This window comes from Puma concolor, chromosome D4 (genome assembly GCF_028749965.1).
Source record: "Puma concolor isolate L17-30 chromosome D4, mPumCon1.1.hap2, whole genome shotgun sequence".
Lineage (NCBI taxonomy): Eukaryota > Metazoa > Chordata > Mammalia > Carnivora > Felidae > Puma > Puma concolor.
In genome coordinates, this window is record NC_141679.1 from 880,281 (window position 1) to 901,695 (window position 21,415).

General features: G+C 53.7%; 1 protein-coding gene across 1 annotated transcript in view; it reads right to left on the reverse strand.

Moving 5' to 3' along the window:
* Positions 1-21,209, reverse strand: part of IPPK (inositol-pentakisphosphate 2-kinase) — a 48,584-nt gene extending 27,375 nt beyond the window's left edge. The window contains exons 1-6 of the mRNA XM_086684749.1: positions 20,979-21,209; positions 14,558-14,605; positions 12,881-12,976; positions 9,984-10,050; positions 8,253-8,374; positions 7,075-7,164 (exon numbers count right to left, since the gene is read on the reverse strand). Of these exons, the coding sequence (XP_086540875.1) occupies positions 7,075-7,164; positions 8,253-8,374; positions 9,984-10,050; positions 12,881-12,976; positions 14,558-14,605; positions 20,979-21,059 (504 nt within the window). The 5' untranslated portion in view covers positions 21,060-21,209. The remainder of the gene's footprint in view (positions 1-7,074; positions 7,165-8,252; positions 8,375-9,983; positions 10,051-12,880; positions 12,977-14,557; positions 14,606-20,978) is intronic.
* Positions 21,210-21,415: the final 206 nt, after the last annotated feature.

Genomic DNA, 21,415 nt, shown 5'->3' on the forward strand with positions numbered 1-21,415 from the left:
ATACATGTACACATGTGAGTGAGCACATGCTAGAAAACATGTGGGGAAAGGCATCATCTCGGGCCCCCAGGATAGTATGTACATTTGTGTTGGCAGAAGTGTGGAAGGATGTGCAAACTAACAACGTGGGTTACCTCTGGGAAATCGGGTGACCTAATTACTACAGTTCCATACTGTATCAGTTAAATGAACAAAGAAAAAAATAGCTCTTAAAAATGAACGGTGACAATGAACACCATCTCCCAAAGGGAGTGGCTCACATACCTTCTTTTCCCTAAGAGACTAGAAAGTTACAACAACACAAAGAAAAGATGGGGTGAGTCAGCAAAAATGGTGGTGGTAAAGACCTCTGGAAATTCTCTCCTCCATAAGGGCAATGAGAAAACTGGCAAAAACTGTCAGAATCAAAACTTTCAGAACTCTGAAAATTAACCAAAGGCTTGCAACAATCTAGGGAGCGTTTATTCAAGAAAAATGGCCAAATCTAAGAACACTGAGCTTTGTGGCATTTTTTTTTAACTTTTTTTTCAATGTTTATTTTTGACAGACAGAGACAGAGTGCGAGTGGGGGAGGAGCAGACAGAGAGGGAGACACAGAATCTGAAGCGGGCTCCAGGCTCTGAGCTGTCAGCACAGAGCCCGATGCGGGGCTCGAACTCACAGACTGTGAGATCATGACCTGAGCTGAAGTCGGCACCTAACCGAATGAGCCACCCAGGCGCCCCAGCTTTGTGGCATTTTTAGTGCTCTATTCCCAACCCTCTCTCCAGCTCCAAGGAAACCCTAAAAACCAACAACCCCAATCCTGGTGAAAAGGAAGTCTGGCAGCCAGCAGGGGGGCTGAACGGAGCAGGAGTTTCTCCAAAGCCTCATGCCCAAAGAATGGTCATTATATGACCCATCTCTGGGACTCCCATCTTCATTACCTCAGAGCCGAGCAGGTGCAGAAGGGGCGTCCTCCCAGGGGCATTTGTGAAGCACGGTTTCACTGCACAGCTACCTGAGAGAGTGGTAACAGTCATGGCAAACAATCAGGCTTAGCCTAATGCTAAAATGGAAAGGCTGAATAATGAGATGTACACAGGGCTCTAGAAGGCCATGCGCAGGCTCTAGAAAGACCTTCAAAGGCCCTCGCTTTCTGTTGATCTGAGGCTCTGAGGAACTGAAGGCTGAGTACAGCTGCAACTGCCATGCTGAGTGGTGATGGCGGTCCCTGCGTGCGTGTGGAGCCCCTTGGCAAAGACTGCTTGGTTCCAGGCATTCAAGAAAATCTTAGTGCCGAAAGACCGTCAACCAAGAGCTCTTCATCTATAAAACTATCCTTTGGAATGAAGGAATGATTCAGACACTGCCAGGCAAACAAGAACTGAAAAAAAAAAATTGTTGTTAGCTAACCGGCCCTACAAGAAATACTAAAGGGAACCTTCGGGCTGAAATGAAAGGGCACTAAACAGTAACTTGAATCCACGTGAAGGAATAAAGAGCACCAGTAAAGGAACTACACAGGCAGGTAAACAGAGAAGACCATGAATTTGTTCGTAACTTTTTTATCCCATCTCCTTGAAAGAATGTCCGCCACACGGTAGGAGGCAATCGTCAGGAATCTGCAGTAACAAGCACGCTATGTACGAAGACTAACTTGTAAGGGGGACGCCAACAAAGCTAGGAGGAGCAGAGCCTTCGTACACCAGTGAGATTAACTGGTATTAACTGAGCTAGACTGTTCAGCTTAAGGTGTTCACGTAATGAGTGACAAGACAGAAAAGTAACAACAAAACAGAAGACTTGAACCACACTATAAACCAACTAGACCTCACAAACATCTATAGGACACTCTACCCAATGACAGCAGAATACACATTCTCATCAAGCAAACATGTAACATTCTCAGGGAGACATGAAGTCATGCAAATGTTCTCCAGACTTGGTGGAATAAAATTAGAAATCAATAGAAAAAAAAAAATTGAGAAATTCACAAATACAAGAAATCTAAACACATTCCTAATCATCAGTCAAAGAAGAAATCAACAGGAAAACCAGAAAATTAAGATAGAATGAAAATGCAACATACCAAAATTTATGGGAGGCAGAGAGCAGTGCTTACGTGGAAATTTATACTTGTAAACACCTATATGAAAAAGAAGAAAAATCTCAAATCAATAACCCAATTTTCTACACAAACTAGAAAAATAAGGCCAACCTAAATCCAATGCAGACAGAAGGAAGGAAATAGTAAAGATGAGAGCAGAGACAGATGAAATGGAGAACAGGGAGAAAAATGAAGAAAGTGAACAAAACCAAAAGTTGTTTCTTTGAAAAGATCAACAATTACTATAATCCTTTCGCCGGATCAAGAAAAATGACTACAAACAGAAATAAAAGAAAGGATGTTACTTAACCTTGCAGAAATAAAAAAAGAATTTTAGAAGAATACTATGAACAAATCAGATGAAATGCACAAATTCTTAGAAACACACCACACCAAAACTGAGTCAGGAAGAAAGAGAATCTAAACAGAATAGTAAGAGTGGCACTAAATCGGCAACCAAAAATCTTCTGACAAAGGAAAACCCAGAACCAGATGGCTTCACTAGTGAATTCTAACCAAATGATTAAAGAAGAATCAACACCAATACTGAAACTCTTACAAAAAACTAAAGAGTAAAGAGAAGGAAACACTTCCTAACTCATTCTATGAAGCCAGTTATCACCCTACCAAAACCAGACAAAACATCACCAGAAAAGAATACTTCAGGCCAATTATCTCTTAAGAAAAAATCCTCAACAAAAACTAACCTAATTTAGCAGCATATTAAAGGAATCATACACCTATAATGAAGTGAGATTTATCCCAGAAATACAAGGACGGTTCAGCATACGCAACCGTAAGAGGCCACATTAACAGAACGAATAGCACACTTCCTGGTCTTCTCAGTATACACAGGGCAAAATCTAACATTCTTTCACGATTCACAAAAAAAAAAGGGGGGGGGCAAAAAAAACTCAAAAAGAACACCTATGGCCAACGCACAGAGAACATCACACTCAGTAGTGAAAACCTGAAAGCTTCTGCCTAAGATCAGGAACAAGATAAGGATGTCCACTCTTGTTTCTACACAAAATTGTACTGCAAATTCTAACCTGAGCAATTAGGGAAGAAAATCAAAGAGCACCCAGATTGGAAAGAATGAAGTAAAACTATCCTTATTTGCAGATGATCTAATCACACATACAGAAAACCCTGAGAAACCACCACCACCACCACCAAAAAAAAAAACAAAAAACAAAACAAAAAAAAAAAAACCCAGAGCAAATAAACAAGTTCATCAAGGGTGACAGGATAAGGTATCAATATACAAAAAAACAACTGTATTTTTCCCCTCACGCCCATTAGAATGGCTACTATCAAACACAGACAAAAAGTGTTAGTGAGTGTGCGGGGAAAGTGGAACTCTCAGGTACCGTGGTAGGAACGTAAAATTGCACAGCCGCTGTAGACAACAGCGTGGTGGTTCCGTGTAATTACAACCGGAACCACCACATGGCCAAAAATTCTACTTCTGGATACACCTTCAGAAGAATTGAAAGCAGAATCTCCAAGAGATATTTACACACCCACGTTCACAGGAGCACTGTTCACAAGAGCCAAAAGGCAGAAGCAACCCAGTGTGTGTCACTAGAGGAACAGATTAAAGATGTGGTGTATACATTCAAGGGACTATTGTTCAGCCTTAAAAGGGAAGGAAATTCTGACATACTTTACAACATGGATGAACCTTGAGGACCTAAGTGAAATGAGTCAGTCACGAAAGAACAAATACTGTATATAATTCCACTTACGCAGAGTAGCCACAGCGGTGAAATTCAGAGACAGAAACTAGGATGGCAGCTGCTGGGAGCTGAGGAAAGGAAGAAGTGTGAGTGATTTAATGAGGACAGAGTTTCAGTTTGGGAAGATGAAAAGGTTCTGGAGACGACGGTGGTGACGGTTGCACAACAACGTACCTTGATTAAGATGGTAAATTTTATGTGTATCCTACTACAATTCAAAATATATATATATATTTAAAAAACCAATTATATTTCTATGCGATAAACAACCTGAAAATGAAATTAAAAAAAAAAAAACATTTACAACAGCATCCAAAATAATAAAATACTTAGGAATAAATTTAACAAAACAAGTATAAGGCTTACACGCTGAAAACTATGAAGTATCACTGCACGAAATTAAAGACCTAACCAAATGGAAAAACATCCCGTGTTCATAGAACATCAATACTGTTAAATCAAGGTGGCGATACCTCCCAAATTGATCTGCAATTCGACAGAATCCCTACAAAAACTCCCAGCTGGTTTATTTGAGGAAAGTAAGAAGCTAAAGGCATCTAAATTGGAGAAAAAAAAAAAGCCTCTCTTCACAGATGGCAAGATCCTATACATAGAAAATTCTAAAGAATCTGTAAGAAAGACACTCAGCAAAGTTGCTGGGTACAAGATCAACATACAAAGATTAGTTGTGCTTCTATACGCCAGCAATAAACAATCTGAAAATGAAATTAAAGAAGCAATTCCATTTACGACCATACTTAACAACATCCTAAAAGAATATCTAGAAGTAAATTTAACCAAAGTGGTAAAAGACTTGCACGCTGAAAGCTACAAAACATTGCTGGAAGAAATTCTGAAAGACCTAAGTAAGTGGAAAGACAACCTGTGTTTGCGGACTGTAAGTCTGAATGTTGCACTGCCCCAAGTGATCTACGGGTTCCTGCAATTTCTGTCAAAATTCCAATAGTCTTTTTTTGCAGAAATGAAAAATCCAATCCTCAAATTCAGAGGCGACTCTAAGGAGTCCCAAAAAGCCAAAACAATCTTGAAAGAGAAGAACAAAGCTGGAGGACTCGGACTTCCTGATTTTAAAACTGACTACAGTGGAGAAACGGGAACCCTCTTGCACTGTTGGTGGGAATGCAAACTGGTGCAGCCACTCTGGAAAACAGCTGGAGTCTCCTCAAAAAATTAAAAATAGATCTACCCTATGACCCAGCAATAGCACTGCTAGGAATTTACCCAAAGGATACAGAAGTGCTGATGCACAGGGGCACTTGTACCCCAATGTTTATAGCAGCACTTTCAACAATAGCCAAATTATGGAAAGAGCCGAAATGTCCATCAACGGATGAACGGATAAAGAAATAGTGGTTTATACACACAACGGAATACTACTTGGCAATGAGAAAGAATGAAATCTGGCCTTTTGTAGCAATGTGGATGGAACTGGAGAGTGTTATGCTAAGTGAAATAAGTCAGGCAGATACCATATGTTTTCACTCATATGTGGATCCTGAGAAACTTAACAGAAGACCAAGGGGAGGGGAAGGGGGGAAAAAGTTACAGAGAGGGAAGGAGGCAAACCATAAGAGACTCTTAAATACTGAGAACAAACTGAGGGTGGATGAGGGGTGGGGGAGAGAGGAAAGTGGGGGATGGGCATTGAGGAGGGCACCTGTTGGGATGAGCACTGGGTGTTGTATGGAAACCAATTTGACAATAAATTATATACAAAAAATAAAAACTGAAAACAAAAATAAAATCTTCAGCGGCACTTAAAAGAAAAAGCACTTAAGAAAACTGACTACAAAGCTACAGAAAAAAAAAAAGTGTCCTAGGCCACTGGAACAAAACGGAGAGCCCAGAACTAAACCACCACATTTACAGCCAAAAGATCTTCAATAAGGAAGCCAAGACCATTCAGTGGAAAAAGAGCAGTCCTTTCAACAAATGGTGCTGGGAAAACTGGAATTAAATGCAAAAGAAAACTGGACGCTTACCTCACTCCATGTACAAAAATTAACATAAAATCGATCAAAACCTTAGAGCAAAAGCTTCGTGACCTTGAATTAGACAATGATTTGACTATGACACCAAAAGCACAGGCAACAAAGAAAAAACAACATATACTTTAGTGAAATTAAAATTTTTTGTACATCAGAGGATGTTATCAACAGAGTGTAAAGACAACTGACAGAATGGGAAGATACTTGCTGATCACATATCTGATAAAAAAATTAATATCCAAAATATATACAGAACCCCTAAAACTCAACAACAAAATAACCTGATTCAAAAATGGGCAAAGGACTTGAACCAATGGGTCTCAAAAGAAGACATACAAATGGCCAACGAGCACGTAAAAGATGTGCAACATCACTACCCGTTAGGGAAACGCAGGGGAAACCACAGGGAGGTACCGCTTCGTACCCCGAGGATTTCCTACAATCACAAGCAAGCACTGAAGATGTGCTGAAGATGTGGAGAAACTGGAACCTTCAGATGTTGCTGGTGGGAATACAAAATAGTGTGAGAGCCATGGGAAATAGCTCGACATGTGCTCGAAACACTTGCTCCAGAAATTTCTCTCAGACCCAGCAATTCAACCCAGAAGAACTGAAAGCAGTGACTCAAACACGAACATGCACACGCACGTTCACAGCAGCCAGCACTATTCACAACAGCCGAAGGGTAGAAACAACCCACATGTCCATCAGGAGATGAATGATAAACGAGGTGTCCCCAGACAGCGGAACAGTGTTCAACCGCGCCACAATGTGGACGAACCTCAAAACCGTGACACTCAGGGGAAGAAGCCAGTCACGGGAGGCCACCGGGTATGGGATTCCATCTACAGGAAATGTCCAGGGCACGTCCACAAGGGCAGGTGTTGGCCAGGGGCTGGCGGGACAGGGGCCTTAGGGAGTGACTGCTAACGGGGACACGATTCTTTGTGAGCTCATGAAATTATTCTGGAATTCGAATAATGATGGCAGCGCCATCATGCGAACTTAGTAAAACCCACCGAAGTATACACTTCACGTGGGTGAACTGAAGATATGTGAACTATACCTCGATTTGAAACAAAGCGAACATGAACTACTTGCAAAAGAAAAAGTAAATCAGATCAAAGTGTCTGTTTTTTCACTCGTCGGGCGACTCCGGGGGGTCCCACCATGGGGCCAGCGCCCCCACCCGAGGCTCTGTGCACGGAGGCCGTGGGCCGGCCGCGCTTCTCACCTTGAGGTGCTGGTGCATGCAGTAACGGCACACTTTGTGCTTCACCTCGTGCGTAACGTCACCGGAGAAAGGAATAAACCCACATTTTGGCTGCAAAATAAACAAGTAAGGAAGAAAAAACTGTTTAGGGACAAATCACATACCTTTCAGGGGACAAGATAATGGAGCGTGATGCCCGGGAGAATCAGGTATCACATCCCCCAGAGCCGCTACCGTCCACGGCCCCGTGGGGAGCAGACACCTCCCTCGTCACATCAACAGCTCTGCCGCCACAGAATCCGAGGCCAGAACCCTCACTGGGGAGGCCAGAGGTGCCTCAATCGCTGACCAGATGGACAAAGTATAACACACCGTGACATGAGGTGACAGCAATGCCTGGAGGAACGGGTCTGCCCCAGCTCCCACCCAGCGGAACCCTCGCTCCCACTGCCCCAGCTCCCACCCAGCTCCTAACAGCGGAACCCTTGCTCCCTCGGACAAGACGGAGCGAACGGGAAGCCCCTCGGACAACTGGGAAGCTCCCAGGACATCTGCAACGCTGGCTGCCTTTCAAAACCACAGTTCCAGGGCAGGACTGTCAGGACTCAGTGCGGGGACTCAGAAGGCTGGCTGTCATCTGAGACCCCGGGATGCTCACCCTCTGGAGGGACAAGCAGAGCAGCCAGGGTGACCCCAAAGGCCCCACCACAGAGGTTCAGAGGAAGGAGACAAAACGATGGCCTGGGACACCCAGGAGGCTTCCCTAGGGACACGTGGGCGCACTGGGCAGCAGAGATGAAGCCAGGGCCTGGCCCTTCTCCAGGGGTCACGGCCCTCTGCTGGGCGCACAGACCAGGTCTCTGAAAGTCACGCAGGCTTCTGTGCCTCTTCCTTCTGGTGGCCACCGGCCAGGGCCTGCCCCCGGCTGGCTCCATGTCCCAGCAGCAGGCACGGGCCCACATCTGAAGGCCTGGCCAGTGAGGAGAACCGAAGCAGCAAGGCACAGGTGACAGATATCAGGAGTGGGACACAAGCCGAATGCACGGAGTTGGGGGTTGGGAAGAGGCCACGAGGCCTGGGGGGGGGTGACCTCAGGAGCTTCTGTCGCAAAGCATGCCCCAGGCAGGCGGCCCGCACATTTACAACCTGGACCCCTGTTCCCTCCCCTCCCCGACCAGTTCCCCTCGATAAAAGTTCACCTTGATCTCTACACACAGAATCGGCCGGTGCTCAACAAAACGGTAAGTCTGAAGTCGGGCTAAATTGGGAAGGCACAATGCATAGCCACTGAGAGTGTCCAGGTCCTTGTCACAGCGGGATTCTGAAAGACAGAGCCGGGAAAAGACCGGAGGATCAGCACAGAATAGATGAGACAGCCCATAGCAACTCGGTGGACTCCTGGGAGGAAGGGCCGGCCCTGCCCAAGAGAGGCCTTGGCCTCGGACTCCTGGGAGGCCCTCGAAGCTTCATGCCATCCTGCCTGAGGAGTGTCCGTGCTTATCTGGGACTCCACCTCCAGGCTGGTGCCACTCCTCCGGTGCGCGGTCACACCTTGTTGCCAGGAGAAACAGGCACTGTGCACCCAAGTCGCACAAGCAGGACGCCTGGGAGTTCGTGCTGGGTCTCTCAGATGGCCGTCTGGGTGTGACCGAGTCCCTCAGTGCGTGAAGCCGTAGCCATGAGGACAACAGGGAGCTCCAGGTCCTTCTAGCGAATCATCGGACCTGGGGTTGTCCTGGGAGCCCCCGAAGGTGCAAGCGCCCTCAGAGGTAGGGGTGGTCTTGGGGACCACCCCATCTCTGCGACTCCCCCTTCCTTGCACAACCAGTCCTTCGGGACCCTCCAACACCCCCACTTCCTCAGCGCCAACCGCACCACACGCCTCCGGACCCCAGGGGGAGTCAGCTTTCCTCTGTTCACATCAGGAGGCCAGTTACAAGTCGCCCTTACGACTACTTATGATGTCTGGTAGGACCAGTTTAATTGGTAATTAAAATGATGACGTAGAGCCTTAGGGCAAGCGTCAGGCCACCCTTGTCTAAAGGAGAGCAGCCGAGGGCGCCTGCACGACTCAGTCGTTAAGCACCTGACTTCGGCTCAGGCATGAACTCACGGTTCATGAGTTCGAGCCCTGCATCAGGTGAACACGAGCCCTGGTGGAGCCCCACTTCTCTCTCTCTCCCCACCCCCCACTCACTTGCGCCGTCTCTCTCTCTCTCTCTCTCTCTCTCAAAAAAAGTAAGAGAATAAAATAATAAAGGAGAGCAGCCAAAACCCAGTCCCGGCTCTGGGGCGGCTTCCCCTCGGCAGCTCTTTCCACACTGGGGGTCCTGCTCTTCACAGCGCCCCAAACCAGGGGCTCCCGCGCACAACCTCCGTGTCTGCTTTCTCTTTCCTAACCCCAGGATGGGAGGCGGGCCTCCGGCACACCTGAACCGCTTGTTCCAGGAGAGGCCAGGACCAGCCTCAACACCGGGGACGTCACCCCCGGTCTCGCTCTGCCTGGAAGGTGGCTACTGTCGCCACCACCTCGAGCAAGAGCGGGAAGGCACGGGAGGCCACGGGGAGAGGCCGTCGCCCACGGAGACGCACGTCTGTGCGCTTCCCGCAGGGAATAAGCAGGCAGGTGGATTCTAGCGGCCGGGAGCAGGCCCTGCCGCGGGCCCTGCAGCCACCCTCCCTGCCCGGAGTCCCTCCTCTTCCTCCCGCTCTTCTCCCAGGTGCGCTTCCCGGGTCACACACTGTCTGCGACCACCCGAGCGTCTGGTGCCCAGAGTCGTCTTCATGAGCTCGTAGGACTTCTGCCGAGGGTGACGTTTCTGGCAACAGAGCTGCTGAAAACAACATCTACCCTACACAAGTCACAGGTCAAACTCTTCTCAAATGGAACATTTAAGTTACCAACAAAATGTAGAAGCCGGAACGCTTACCTGGTCTTTCAGACTGTATCTTTAAACAAAGCTGTTTCACGAAATCTAAAGGCAGCTGAACCACCTCCTGTGAGAACAAATACAACATACTAAGTGCACCACACGACTTGGGAATGGACCTAGTGCCGCAGAACCGCACACGCTCAAAAACAGTTAAAATGGCACGTCTCATGCTACGAACACTTTATCACATTGAAAAACCATTCAGTATGCGGATTCAGGAATAAAAGCTGCTCTACTATTTAAAGGACACGACCAGATGAAAGAGACGCGACAGGCCATCCTCAGAGCACTGGCTTCCACAGTGGGCGAGCCACCCCGGCCACCGTGACCGGGAACCGAGGGGGGTGTGCTCACCCGCTGGGAGAAGCCATCAGAGCCCCCGCGAGCTCGGGGAACAGCCAGGGGAGCGCGGGGAACAGCAGATGTAGCAGTCCAGGGCCACAAGCGGAACTACATTTCTTTACACAACTTTAAAGCCCCAATTTTGTAATGAACTCTATCTTGGGCACCCTGAACACTTGGCTACATTTTACCAACCCTTGATTCAAACTCCTGAATCAGCGTGAACCACGTCATCCTGCCTGACGGACGGACAGATGGATGGCAGGTGGCCAGCACCTGCACAAAGCACTAACTTAAGAAGGACTACGGTTAAGACCACACAATTCCTCTCCCGGAAGTGTAAGTTGGAGGACGTAGCCACGCCAGGTTCCCCGTTGATGGGCTTCTGCCCTCGAAGGAATGCAGGGACGGCTGCGGGGATGGACAAAGAGGCAGAGGCGGGGGTGGGGAAGGCGGCTGGCAGAGAAGCAACTGGTCCAGTCTTCCAGAAGCTTCCCCAGGAGAACAGCATCCCCTCACTAACCACGTGGCCAATGCTTCCATCACATCACGCTCAAATGCAAGTTGAGGCCGCCCTAGTGGCACTCACTTTGGGAAGACCAGGCCCACAAAAGCAAGACAACACTTTAAATTCCATCAGCGTCTCAACCATCCATGGTACGGAGGACACAAACCCCTGAAGGCACAAGGGGAACAGCCTCGTCCCTGTTTCCCAACCTCCAGCTCCTGTGGAGACAGGCCCAGACCAGTCCCCAGACCAGCCTCTGTCCACACGCAGGCTGATGACCGGTGTCAGCAGTCCCACGTACACACGCCAGTGACTGGTGTCAGTGGTCCCGTCCACACACACACACACGCACACACACCGGTGACCGGTGTCAGTGGGCCTATCTACACACACACTGGTGACCAGCGTGTGTCAGCAGTCCCGCATACACACACGCTGCTGTCGCCTGACGGTGGCCTCATGCAGCCCGTCCTGTGCGGACCCCATCTCCAAGGGAGAAAAAGCAGGCTGTGTCTCACTCTGGCAGGATCTCCAGGCAGAGGAGGTATGTAAGTGGGATGGATGCTCCCAGGATGTGACATTGTGGGCTCACACTCTCCCCAAGGCCCGTCCACTGTGCACAGACAGAACCAAACCTGGAGACAGAGCACCGCGTGAGCCCCGATGCTGTTCCTCCCTACCAGGCCGCTGTCGGCTGGGACCCTGAGCTGCCACCGCCCTCACTGCTGACCCCGCCTGGGAGAAAACGTCCAGAGCTCCCCCAAGAGCTGCAGGACAGAGAAATGCCCTGTCCTCAAGAAGAAAGCTGGCAGTCAGCACACCCACGTTCACTCACACACCATCCAGGCCGCTCACAGACGCAGGGCTCTCACAGCCACGGGCTTCAGGCCTTCACAATTCAACTGGACAGCCGGGGACCTCAGCAGGGGCGGTCCCAGCCACAGGACCTCTTGCCCCTTTGTGGCCCCACGCTGCCCGGGGCTGCCCCTGGAGGCCAGCAGGAAGCTGTGAAAAGGACAGGTCATCTCTCAGATCATGAGCCTGGGAAGCCAGGGCCAGGTCAGAGCAACACTCAGAGCCCTTCAGTGAGCCCACATCAGGAGGTGCTGAGGCCCCCAGCCAGCAGCCGGCTCCGCGGTGGCGTCAGCCTGGAAGGGGTCCACAGCCCTCACGGACCCCCAGCAGCACCGACAACACGTCCCAAGCTGTCAGGGGACCCCCTTAGAGGACATTTCGCCTGAAGTCTACTCGGTCAGGCAACCCTTACACTTCAGACAACCTCCCCTCTACCTCCTCGGTGCCGGCTTTTCAGGATGAGCTCAAGCCACAGTATTTGCAAACAGAGGCTGCACTCTCAGCTCCGAACCACAGAGCTCCTGTCGGTTCAGGGCCCTGCTCTCGGAGAAGCAGCTCCAGGCACCGTGACACGTGAGGATGGCCGCCCCCAGGCAGGAGACGGACGCCACCTGCTGAGGGCCGCCAGGTCGCAGGGCCGCCGTGGCTGCCTCAGTGCCCCCTCCTGCGTGTCCCAACATGACTTCGTCTGTAACAGGCACCCCTTGGCAAGAAGCAGCAGCAAGAGCCAGCAGCACGGACCACCCAAGGGCAGGGGGAGGCCATCATGCCACACGGGCCTCAGCCAGGCTTTCCCAAGAGGCAGGTCACACACATCCCCAGCGTGGGGGCCCCACTCCTCCCCAACTCGCTTGAGGTGCCACCGGCAGCAGAGGGCTCAGCGATGCTTCTGGATCTCTGTTGAGACCCTCACCAAGCTGGAGCCCCCCGTGACAGCAGGGTGGCGGGGACCAGGGGTCCCAGCAAATGGGGACCTCACGCGGTCTCTCTGAACCTCAGGCTGGTCGTCTGCAAGATGGGAACACTACCTGCTCCGTGCCCACGGGCAGCACAGAAGAAGAGCACTGGGAAAGCAGACCACAGGGCTGTCCGGAAGCACAAAGGTCCAGACTACGCTTGAGAAGCTGGTGTTACGGACACAGAGCGTGTGAACGCAGACTTCGTGACCGTGTACGTAAAAGTCACTTACCCCACAGTGGACGTAGTTCTCCCCCAAAAACTCTTTCATGACATTTTTGCTGAAGTCCACTATGTTCTGTAGGTGCTGAAATATCTCTTCTGAGGCCTGTAATGGACAAGCACGGGGGAGCCTCAATGACCGGGGCCTCCGAGGGAGCGAGCAGCACCACGCACGCGCCAGGCGCCCTGGCTCGGGAGGAAGGCGAGCCTCGCCGGTGACCGCCGGACCCCCCAGAGCTCCCGTCCCACAGCCCCACAGACTCCACACCATCCGCCCAAGAACCACGTCTGCCCCCCTGCCCTCCTCCCACCCGGGACTCATGGGGATCCCACCAGCGGCCCAGGTGCGCCCTCTGGGGAACACAACTTTGAAAATCTGTCACGGCCAAAAATCACCGGGTGTTTACATTTCGGTCCTCAGCATCTAGATGTAGAGTAAGTACGTCCTCCCCAGTCAGAGGCTCGTGACGCGCCCGCAGGCTGTGAGGTTTGGGGGAGAACAGGTTTCCAACCCAAGGCAGCAAGTCCGGGGTGGACGGCAGGGTCCTGGCAGGGGGCCGGGAGGCGGCCGGGGCTCTGGGAAGCTTCTGGACGGAGCTGCCACGGCCTGCAGCGGAACCACACGCGACAAAGAGCCGCGGGCCCTCGGGGCGGCACCCTACAGCTGCAGCCACAGAGCTCCCGACAGAAAGCTCTTCTTGTCAGGACTGTCACACACACAGCTCTCCACCCTAACGTGACTGGTGCCACGTCGTACCGCTCAGAAAATAAAGGCAAACTGTTTGTTGCCTTCGAAGACGCTGCCTCAGTGAGTCTGAGCGGGGAAGGCGGAGGGAGGCATCCAGAGAATGCTGGCCTTTCCACAAGCTTCAGGCGCCTCAGGGGTGGCGGGCGGGGGAGGGAAGCTGCCTGGAGCACGTTCTAGCTTCCACTCAGATCTGCTCGGATCCCGCAGGACAGACCACCATGTGTGCTGCTTGCGGCAGCGGAGGCAGGAAAACGCCCTCCTGCCTGGGGCCACCTTCCTCCACACAGACCACGCCGTCCCTAGGCCCCGGGCAGCCCCGGCTGCCCCCCTCGGTCCCCTTCTCTTCTGCGAGGCCAACCTAATTTCCACAGCCGTCCACCCCACCTCCCCGGACTCTTCCTGCCCCAGACGAGCACGGACTCTGCGCTCCCGCCCCCCCCCGCCACCCGCGTGGACGGGATCCCCCGACAGGCACCGCTGCTCCCCCGCTGGAGGGGGACGCTCGCTGCTACTGGGGGCGGCGGGCAGGCGACAGGGCAGCACCAGCTTCCCTCGGCCCAGATGACTCAGCGAACGGAAACCTGGCGCTCCACCTGAATGGCCTGTCGTGACTTGTCACGCTGCCTGCGGGCATCACCAACTCCACTTTCGGGGCTACACTCCCAAAGATGGGGAAATGGAGCCAGCGAGTGGCAAAGCCGAGCCCTGGCCCTGGCCCCCCCAGCTCAGCACCCAGGGCCCTCCCAGGGCACCCACGGTGACCCGGGCAGGTCAAGACGCCGGCCGTGAGGGAACCGGGGACACCCCCACTTTCTGCACCGAGAGCCTGCGTCACATTTAGCTTTCTACAGTTAGCACTAATACTTCCACGTCAGAAAAAAAAATTCAGTTTCTTAATTAACTATTTTAACGACTGGGTGGCAAACCCACCAATCTTACCTTCTTCCTGTTTGGAGGAAACTTCAGGAAACGCAGCACCACACAACGCTATCAGAAATAAAACAAAGTTTGGTCAGTGCCCACCCGAAGCCTGGGGTCGGGGGATGGCTGTGGGGAAGGGGCTGGAGGCCCCGTGCCCCCGGGGAGGCAGGAAGGGAGCCGGCACTGGGTCACAGGGCAGGCAAGAAAACCGGGCTCCCCCGGGAATTAATCTTCCAGAAGTAACTAGAGTGCAGAGAAGATTCTAGCTACTGCGTGCGAAAGGATGACGTATAGTTCCAAATAAAAGGGAAACGACCCACCCGGCCAACAACAGTGACGAGGCTAAACACAGCAGGCGGCCTTCCAGACGGTGGGACAAGGTGCTGCAGTTTATGGGAGATGGAGGTCCCTGCTCACAGACACACGTGAGGCCACCACCCACTCGGAAACGGGAAAGGTTACAGGACAGGCCTTATAAAGGAACCCAGTTTTATAAACATGTTCGTACACGTGTGTGTAAACAAACACGGGTAAGAGGGGATGTATGGGTACCGTTCCACCCGTGTCAAGTTCAAAAGCAAGTAAGACCAAGGTCTGGTGAACGTGCCTCAGGCGGGTGGGACTATCCCTGAAAAACATTCCAGGAGGGGCTGGTCATGGGATTACGGGTCCATGTGCTTTGTGATATGTGGCCACATACACACCGACGACTGGAGCACTTTTCTAGAGGTTTGCTACCCTTCATTTTTGAAAGCTTGTAAAATATTTTCTTATGATTTATTGTTTAAGAGAGAAAGAGACAAGGCACGCACATGCACCTGCGGGGGAGAGGCAGAGGGAGGGAGAGAAAGAATCCCAAGCGGGTTCCAAGCTCTGGAGGGAGTTCGACACGGGGCTCAATCCCACAACCCTGGGATCATGACCTGAGCCGAGATCAGGAGTCGGACACTTAACCAACTGAGCCACCCAGGCGCCCCACAAAATAAAAGTTTTTAAACAAAGTATATGCACACTCAGTTTGTATGAAAAAGTCCAGAAGCACTCAACATTGGTGACAGTGTCTCCAGGGAGCAGCAAGTGGACAATGTCTTAACGTCAAGGACCAAGCACCGGGAAAGAGGAGAGCAAAGGACGGGCTGCGGAGCCGAGGGCCACACCATTCACATCCTTGAGGACACCACGCGAGAGTCTAGGATCTTCTCAAGCTGAAAATCAAGCCAACAAACAGAGGAGTGACACACGCACATTCAACCACCTCAAAGCCCAAAGTGAAGGCCACCACTTGTCACAAACGGAGGACAAATACTGGCTGCTTCGAAGGCCCCAGGTGGGGCGGAGCGAACGGCCTGGGAGACACGCCTGGGGCCCCGAGAACCCATCTCGGCCATCCCAACGCTGGACGGCCAGCCCAGCACAGGTGCGGGGACTCTGGCTGCCCAAGGGGCCTGCAGCCTCGAGCGTGGGGTGAAGGTTTTCCACGTATTTGTGCCGTAAAGTTGAGTGAGAAAGCAGGAAACGAGAGGGACACAAAGGACTCTTCAACCAGTAAAAGCACATCTTGGAAGGAAGTGCACCAAAGTGGTTAACAAAAATTATTTTCTGAGTGGGAAAATTCTGGATGTTTTCCACCTTCTTCCCTCCGGTATTCTGTATTTTATGGGGCAGTAACTGGTATCAGATAAGAATCAAAGACCACAAAAAACAACGCACCACGAGGGACAGCTGCCCACGTGAGGCCCGAGGGAGGGAGGCTGCAGGTGGGATCAAGGCAGGTGACACCAAGGACGGGCCCAGGCCGGGTCTTCCACCGGGGAGAGGAGGTAGCCCAGGACAGGCCAAGAAGAGCAGACAACTTCTACGGGAAGGAGCAAGAAACACCACAAGGGGAAGACTCGCCCTTCGGGGGGCCGCCCCAGATGCCGCTACTGGTGACATCACCAGCCCACAGGGTGCCGAGGGGATGAGAGCCAGGACAGGTGCTGGGCTGACAGCCTCGCAGAGTGGATGGCACCGAGACACGTCACCAAGGGGAACCAGGATGCCACGGGGAGGCCAGACGGGAAGGACACACGGGGACAGAAGGGACCTGCACCGGGCAGGACGCTTTCCCTTCCAGGCTTGGGCTGCCTCTTCTGGACCCACAGATGCCACAGTACTGATGTGGTGGCGGAGGTGTGAGCCCGGCTGACACCTGGGGGCACACCTGGGGGGCTGCGATGGAAGGGGCGCTCAGGTGACCAATGCGAAGATGCAAAGGCCGACAGCCCGAAGAGAAGCGGAGGACTGGTAAGGCAAACCCCAGCTGCACGGGACACACAGTGAGGGTGTCACACAGAAGCACTAGCAAGTCCGTGGGCGGCCTTCAAGACCCCGGACCCTCCAAGGCCACGTGAGCACGGAGCAGGTGTGCAAACACACACAGCCAGCATGACCCCGTACTACAGACTGATCCTTCTGCAGGTGACACAGAAACCTTCCTGGTCAGCAGGGCAGCTGCTGTCCTGACTAGGAGGAGGAAGTGGGCACAGGCATGGGCGGGAAGCCACCAGGCCCCCTGGGGAGACGAGGCCTAGACCACACACACCCGTGCCCCCCAGGCAGAGCGCAGCTCACCAAGGTCGGGGCTGGCAACCACCAAAGGGAAAACCATTTGGAAACCACAAATCCTAACCACCTGACTGCAGGTGACCTTGGGAATAATCACAGACAAGGCCCCACGCAGGGCTCTCTGACGAGGCCTCGCCTGGCCGAACATCAACCTGAACAGATACCATTAAAATTCCAAATAATGTTACTTGTTAAAAAAAAAAATACTAGAGGCAAAAACTTCAGACTCTTTGAACTGGATTCAGCAGAAAATGACAGGGGAGTGGCCTGGGACTTGGGAATGTGTTCCATTCAAAAGAGAGAGAGAGAAAGAGGAAGAGAGAAAGACAGAAAACCAGAACAACTCTCACCTGCCTGCACACTCCCCATTAGGAGGGTGACACACAAACCAGAAACCCTGAACATGAGGCGAGAAGACAATCGGATGCCCTGACTGCTGGGACCTCACATCCTCAGGACCCGGATGGACCCGGACAGACGCCCAGGACCTCAAAACTATCACAGAGACAGAGGATCCACCACCGTCTGGTCTCAGAAAGGCCGGGACACCTCAGGAGGCAGAAACCAGCGCTTCCCTCGTACTTCTGTAGGAGACCCTCGCTGGCAGGTCTCTGGCACCACCTCTGTCCACAGAGGAACACATTCCCACAGCTGAGTGTGATGACCCCAAGGCGAGGGACCTGGAGGGCAGCTCACTCCCACCACTGGAGACACTCCAGAGAGGAGTGACAAACAAGACTCTCAGCGACCCACCCAGGACAGCGCAGAGCCAAAGCCCCTGACGAGGTCAGGACAGTGAGTGCGGACAGAAATCCCGGCAGCACGCAGGAAGGCAGCTACGGGCTTCACCACAGCTCCCCGTGAGCAGAAGCGCAGCCACTGGGACAACGACGGCGTCCCTGGGCTGCAGCAAAGTGCATGCCCACCGGGGAGCCGCCCTTGCCCAGGACCCCGCCGTAGGGTGGGTGCCTGGAGCCCCACCGGGCGGTCCGCACCCTTGGAGCGGCTGGCGGTGGGGGGGTTTCCACGCCTGGGTGGACACCGCACAGCTGTACCCGGGGGCGCTGAGCACCAGGCGGAGGGGGCAGACAGCGGGCACCCGGCCCGCTGTGGCGTGGGAGGAGTGATGGGGAAGCCGAGGGCGCCCTGTCTGGAGCTGGCCTACCCTCAGGTCTCCTGCGGCCCAGCCCAAGCGTGTCCCCGTGCCACCGCCCCCCGGCGGCCCACACTCCTCCTCCACGCCCAGGCCACAGTCTACGAGTGCCACACTCCCCCAGCCCTCCCAGCCTGGTAGGCTGTCACCCCACGGGCCTTGGAACTGGCCACCTGAAGGCGCCATGTGTCCTGATGCTGCAGAGGGAAGACGGCCTTGCCACTTGCTGAGGACTTACAGCTCTGCACGTCGACGATGCTCTCCAGAGAAGGAGGGAGAGAAGGCTCTCCCCACCTGGGAGAGCCCCGGCAAGGCCGCCCTCTACCTTGGGATAAACAAGGTGGGGTCTGGGGAGCAGGAACACATGTTCACCCTCACAGCACGTGCACCCTCTCCTTGGGCACAGCAGGGCTCTGTCCTCCTTCCCAGGCCAAGCACAAAGGCCTCCCCACATCCAAGAGGCAGTCAGAACCCTCACTTGGCCGAAACGTTCTCCTCCAAGACCACTTGTGGTGATAACTGAGGAACTAACACCAAGCGAGCAGAAATGAACACAGAACAAATTTAGATTTAAAATAAAGTGGGGGGGGGGGTGGCTCCTGGGCAGCTCAGTCAGTTAAGCATCCAACTCTTGGTTTCAGCTTAGGTCATGACCATGAAGTTTATGAGTTGGAGCTCCAAGACTGGCTCTGCACTGACAGCGAGCCGGCTTGGGACTCTCTCCCTACCCTGCCGGCCACCTCCCCCCCACCCCTCCCCAAGCACACTCACTCTCAAGATAAACTTTAAAATAATAAAAAAAATAGATAAAGCATGAAAAGCACAGGTCCAGGGTAGCCTGGTGACTAAGTTGAAAAGGGAAAGGAAACAGAAACACAAGCCCTAAGAGCCAGAGCTATGCGGTGAGGGAGGGGCCCAGCTACCCTGCAGGGTGGTCCTCGGAGGCCAGTGATCTCCCGGCCTGATGTACTTTTACTCCAGATCCAGAACTTGCTCCTTCACCTGACACACCTTCTGAAACTCGGTCCCTTAGCCCCACTCTAAACGAAGCCTTAGCCTTACATAACAGGAAGATACACCACTCGTCCCACTAAGGAATTGGAAGACGGGTGTTTGTTCTGTGAAATGATTCAGGGGTCACTACAATAACCTGACAACAAAAGAGACTTGTGCGGGAATATCCAGGCTTCACCCACCCAGGAACCACCAGGGGCCCAGCGGACCACACAAAGAACAGCTTTAGGTTAGGCCTCACCCCCATTCATCGAAGATCTTGAGCAAAGCCTGCAGTCTCGGTTCTTCTGCTCCCCTCGCTGTGCCAGGGGTAACAAAATGCAAAGGCAGAACAGGGGCCACCTGCGTGGCCACAGCTTGCCCTACAGCTGACCCAGCACACCCAGCGCAGAAACAACTGAGCAGGCAACCCCCAAAGCCCGCACCAGCCTGTAGGAGCTGCTGGACTGGGTCAGGGCTCTAACCCGAGTCCAAAGGGAATGACAGTTTTCACTTGCCAGGCATGACTCGCCCAGCTCCTGCTCACCTCATCCTGTACCAACTCGACAGGGGTTTTGTTACTAGTTCCGCTCTCCAAATGCAGAAAGGGAGTCTGGGCCAGGCAGCGGTAGAACTGGGACTGTGCCCAGCTCTGCGTGACTCCAATTCCCAAGCTCTTAACACCTCCCCCACCCACCCGCCCGGGCCGGCCCCCGCCCCCCCGGCGCCCGGCGCAACACCTAGGGCTCCTCCCCTGCCCACCACATTCCAGCCTGGTTGTATCAGCAGAACGTCAGGGAGATCTGGGGCTTCACACAAATCCACAAGCTCCTCTTCCTGGATTCACCTTCTTGGGAGTCCTTATTGGACTTTCTGAAAGCCCTCACCAAATTAAGAAAAACAACCCCTTTAAATCCTAGAAGATTTTGGAGAAGAACCTGTGGGCAATACTCCATTATTATTGGCGGCAGCAGCGGCGGGGCAATTCCCTGCGTCTTGAAGGATAAACTCCCTCCGTGCTGGGGGAGAGCACCATCCCGGGCACTTGCCTTCTTCAACCTCCAGAGCTGCGGGGACTCCCATCCCGGCTCCCGCTACCCCCGCGGCTGGGCAGTCGGAGGTGGCACCGCCTGGGGCTGGGGCAAGAGGTGCTACGAGGACGTGGCACTGACCTGGGGGGGGGGGGGGGAGGGGGAAGGGGAGCGCTGGGGGCGGGAAACGCACCGAGCAGGACGGGGGTTGCAGTGTTGCTGGGGGGACGCGGAACTACCCAGGGCGGAGGAGGGGGCCCCAGGGGGTCGTGGACCCGAACCCTGGGGGAGTGGGGAGTGTTGCTGGGGGTACGCGGAACTACCCGGGGCAAAGAAGGGGGCGCCAGGGGGGTCGTGGACCCGACCCTGGGGGTGGGGAGTGTTGCTGAAGAGATACAGAACTACCCAGGGCGGGGTAGGGGGTGCTAGGGGATCTTGGGCCCGACCCTGGGGGGGGGGGGGGGGTGTCAAGGATCCGGATCCGACGGAGGGGAGGGGGAGTGTTGCTAGGGGGACGCGGAATTACCCGGGGCGGGGGAGGGGGTGCCAGAAGGTCGTGGACCCGACCCTGGGTGGGGGATTGCTGCTGGGGAGATGCGGAACTACCCCAGGGCGGCGCGATGGCCCGGGACCGCGCCGACCTTCCGCCGCTCACCTGCGCGTGGGCCACCACCAGGCTCTTGTTGCCTTCCCCGTGGTACCCCCATTCATTCTCGTCCATCTTCCCCTCGTCCATCCCCCGGTGCGGCCCTGGCGCCTCACGCGGCCGCGAGCTGGAAGCCGCCGGTCTGCCTGGGCAGCAGCCGCCGCCGTCGGGGGGAGGAGCGCCTGTCAGCCACGGCCTCCCCTCGACCCCGCGGCCCCGACTGCCAGGCTCTTAGTCGCCGGAAGCCACGCCCACGGTGGCTGCCATGGCCAAGCCGGGCAACTTCCGGGTTTACGCCCGCTTCCCCTCCATTGACCACTACGGTGGATAGGCAGGAGGCCATCTTGGGTGCTGGCACATGACTCACTTCCGGAGCGCGGATTTTAGAACAGGAAAGGAGGTTTCCGCCCCGAGCGCCGGAAGTGAGGCAAGCGGGAGGAGCCGGC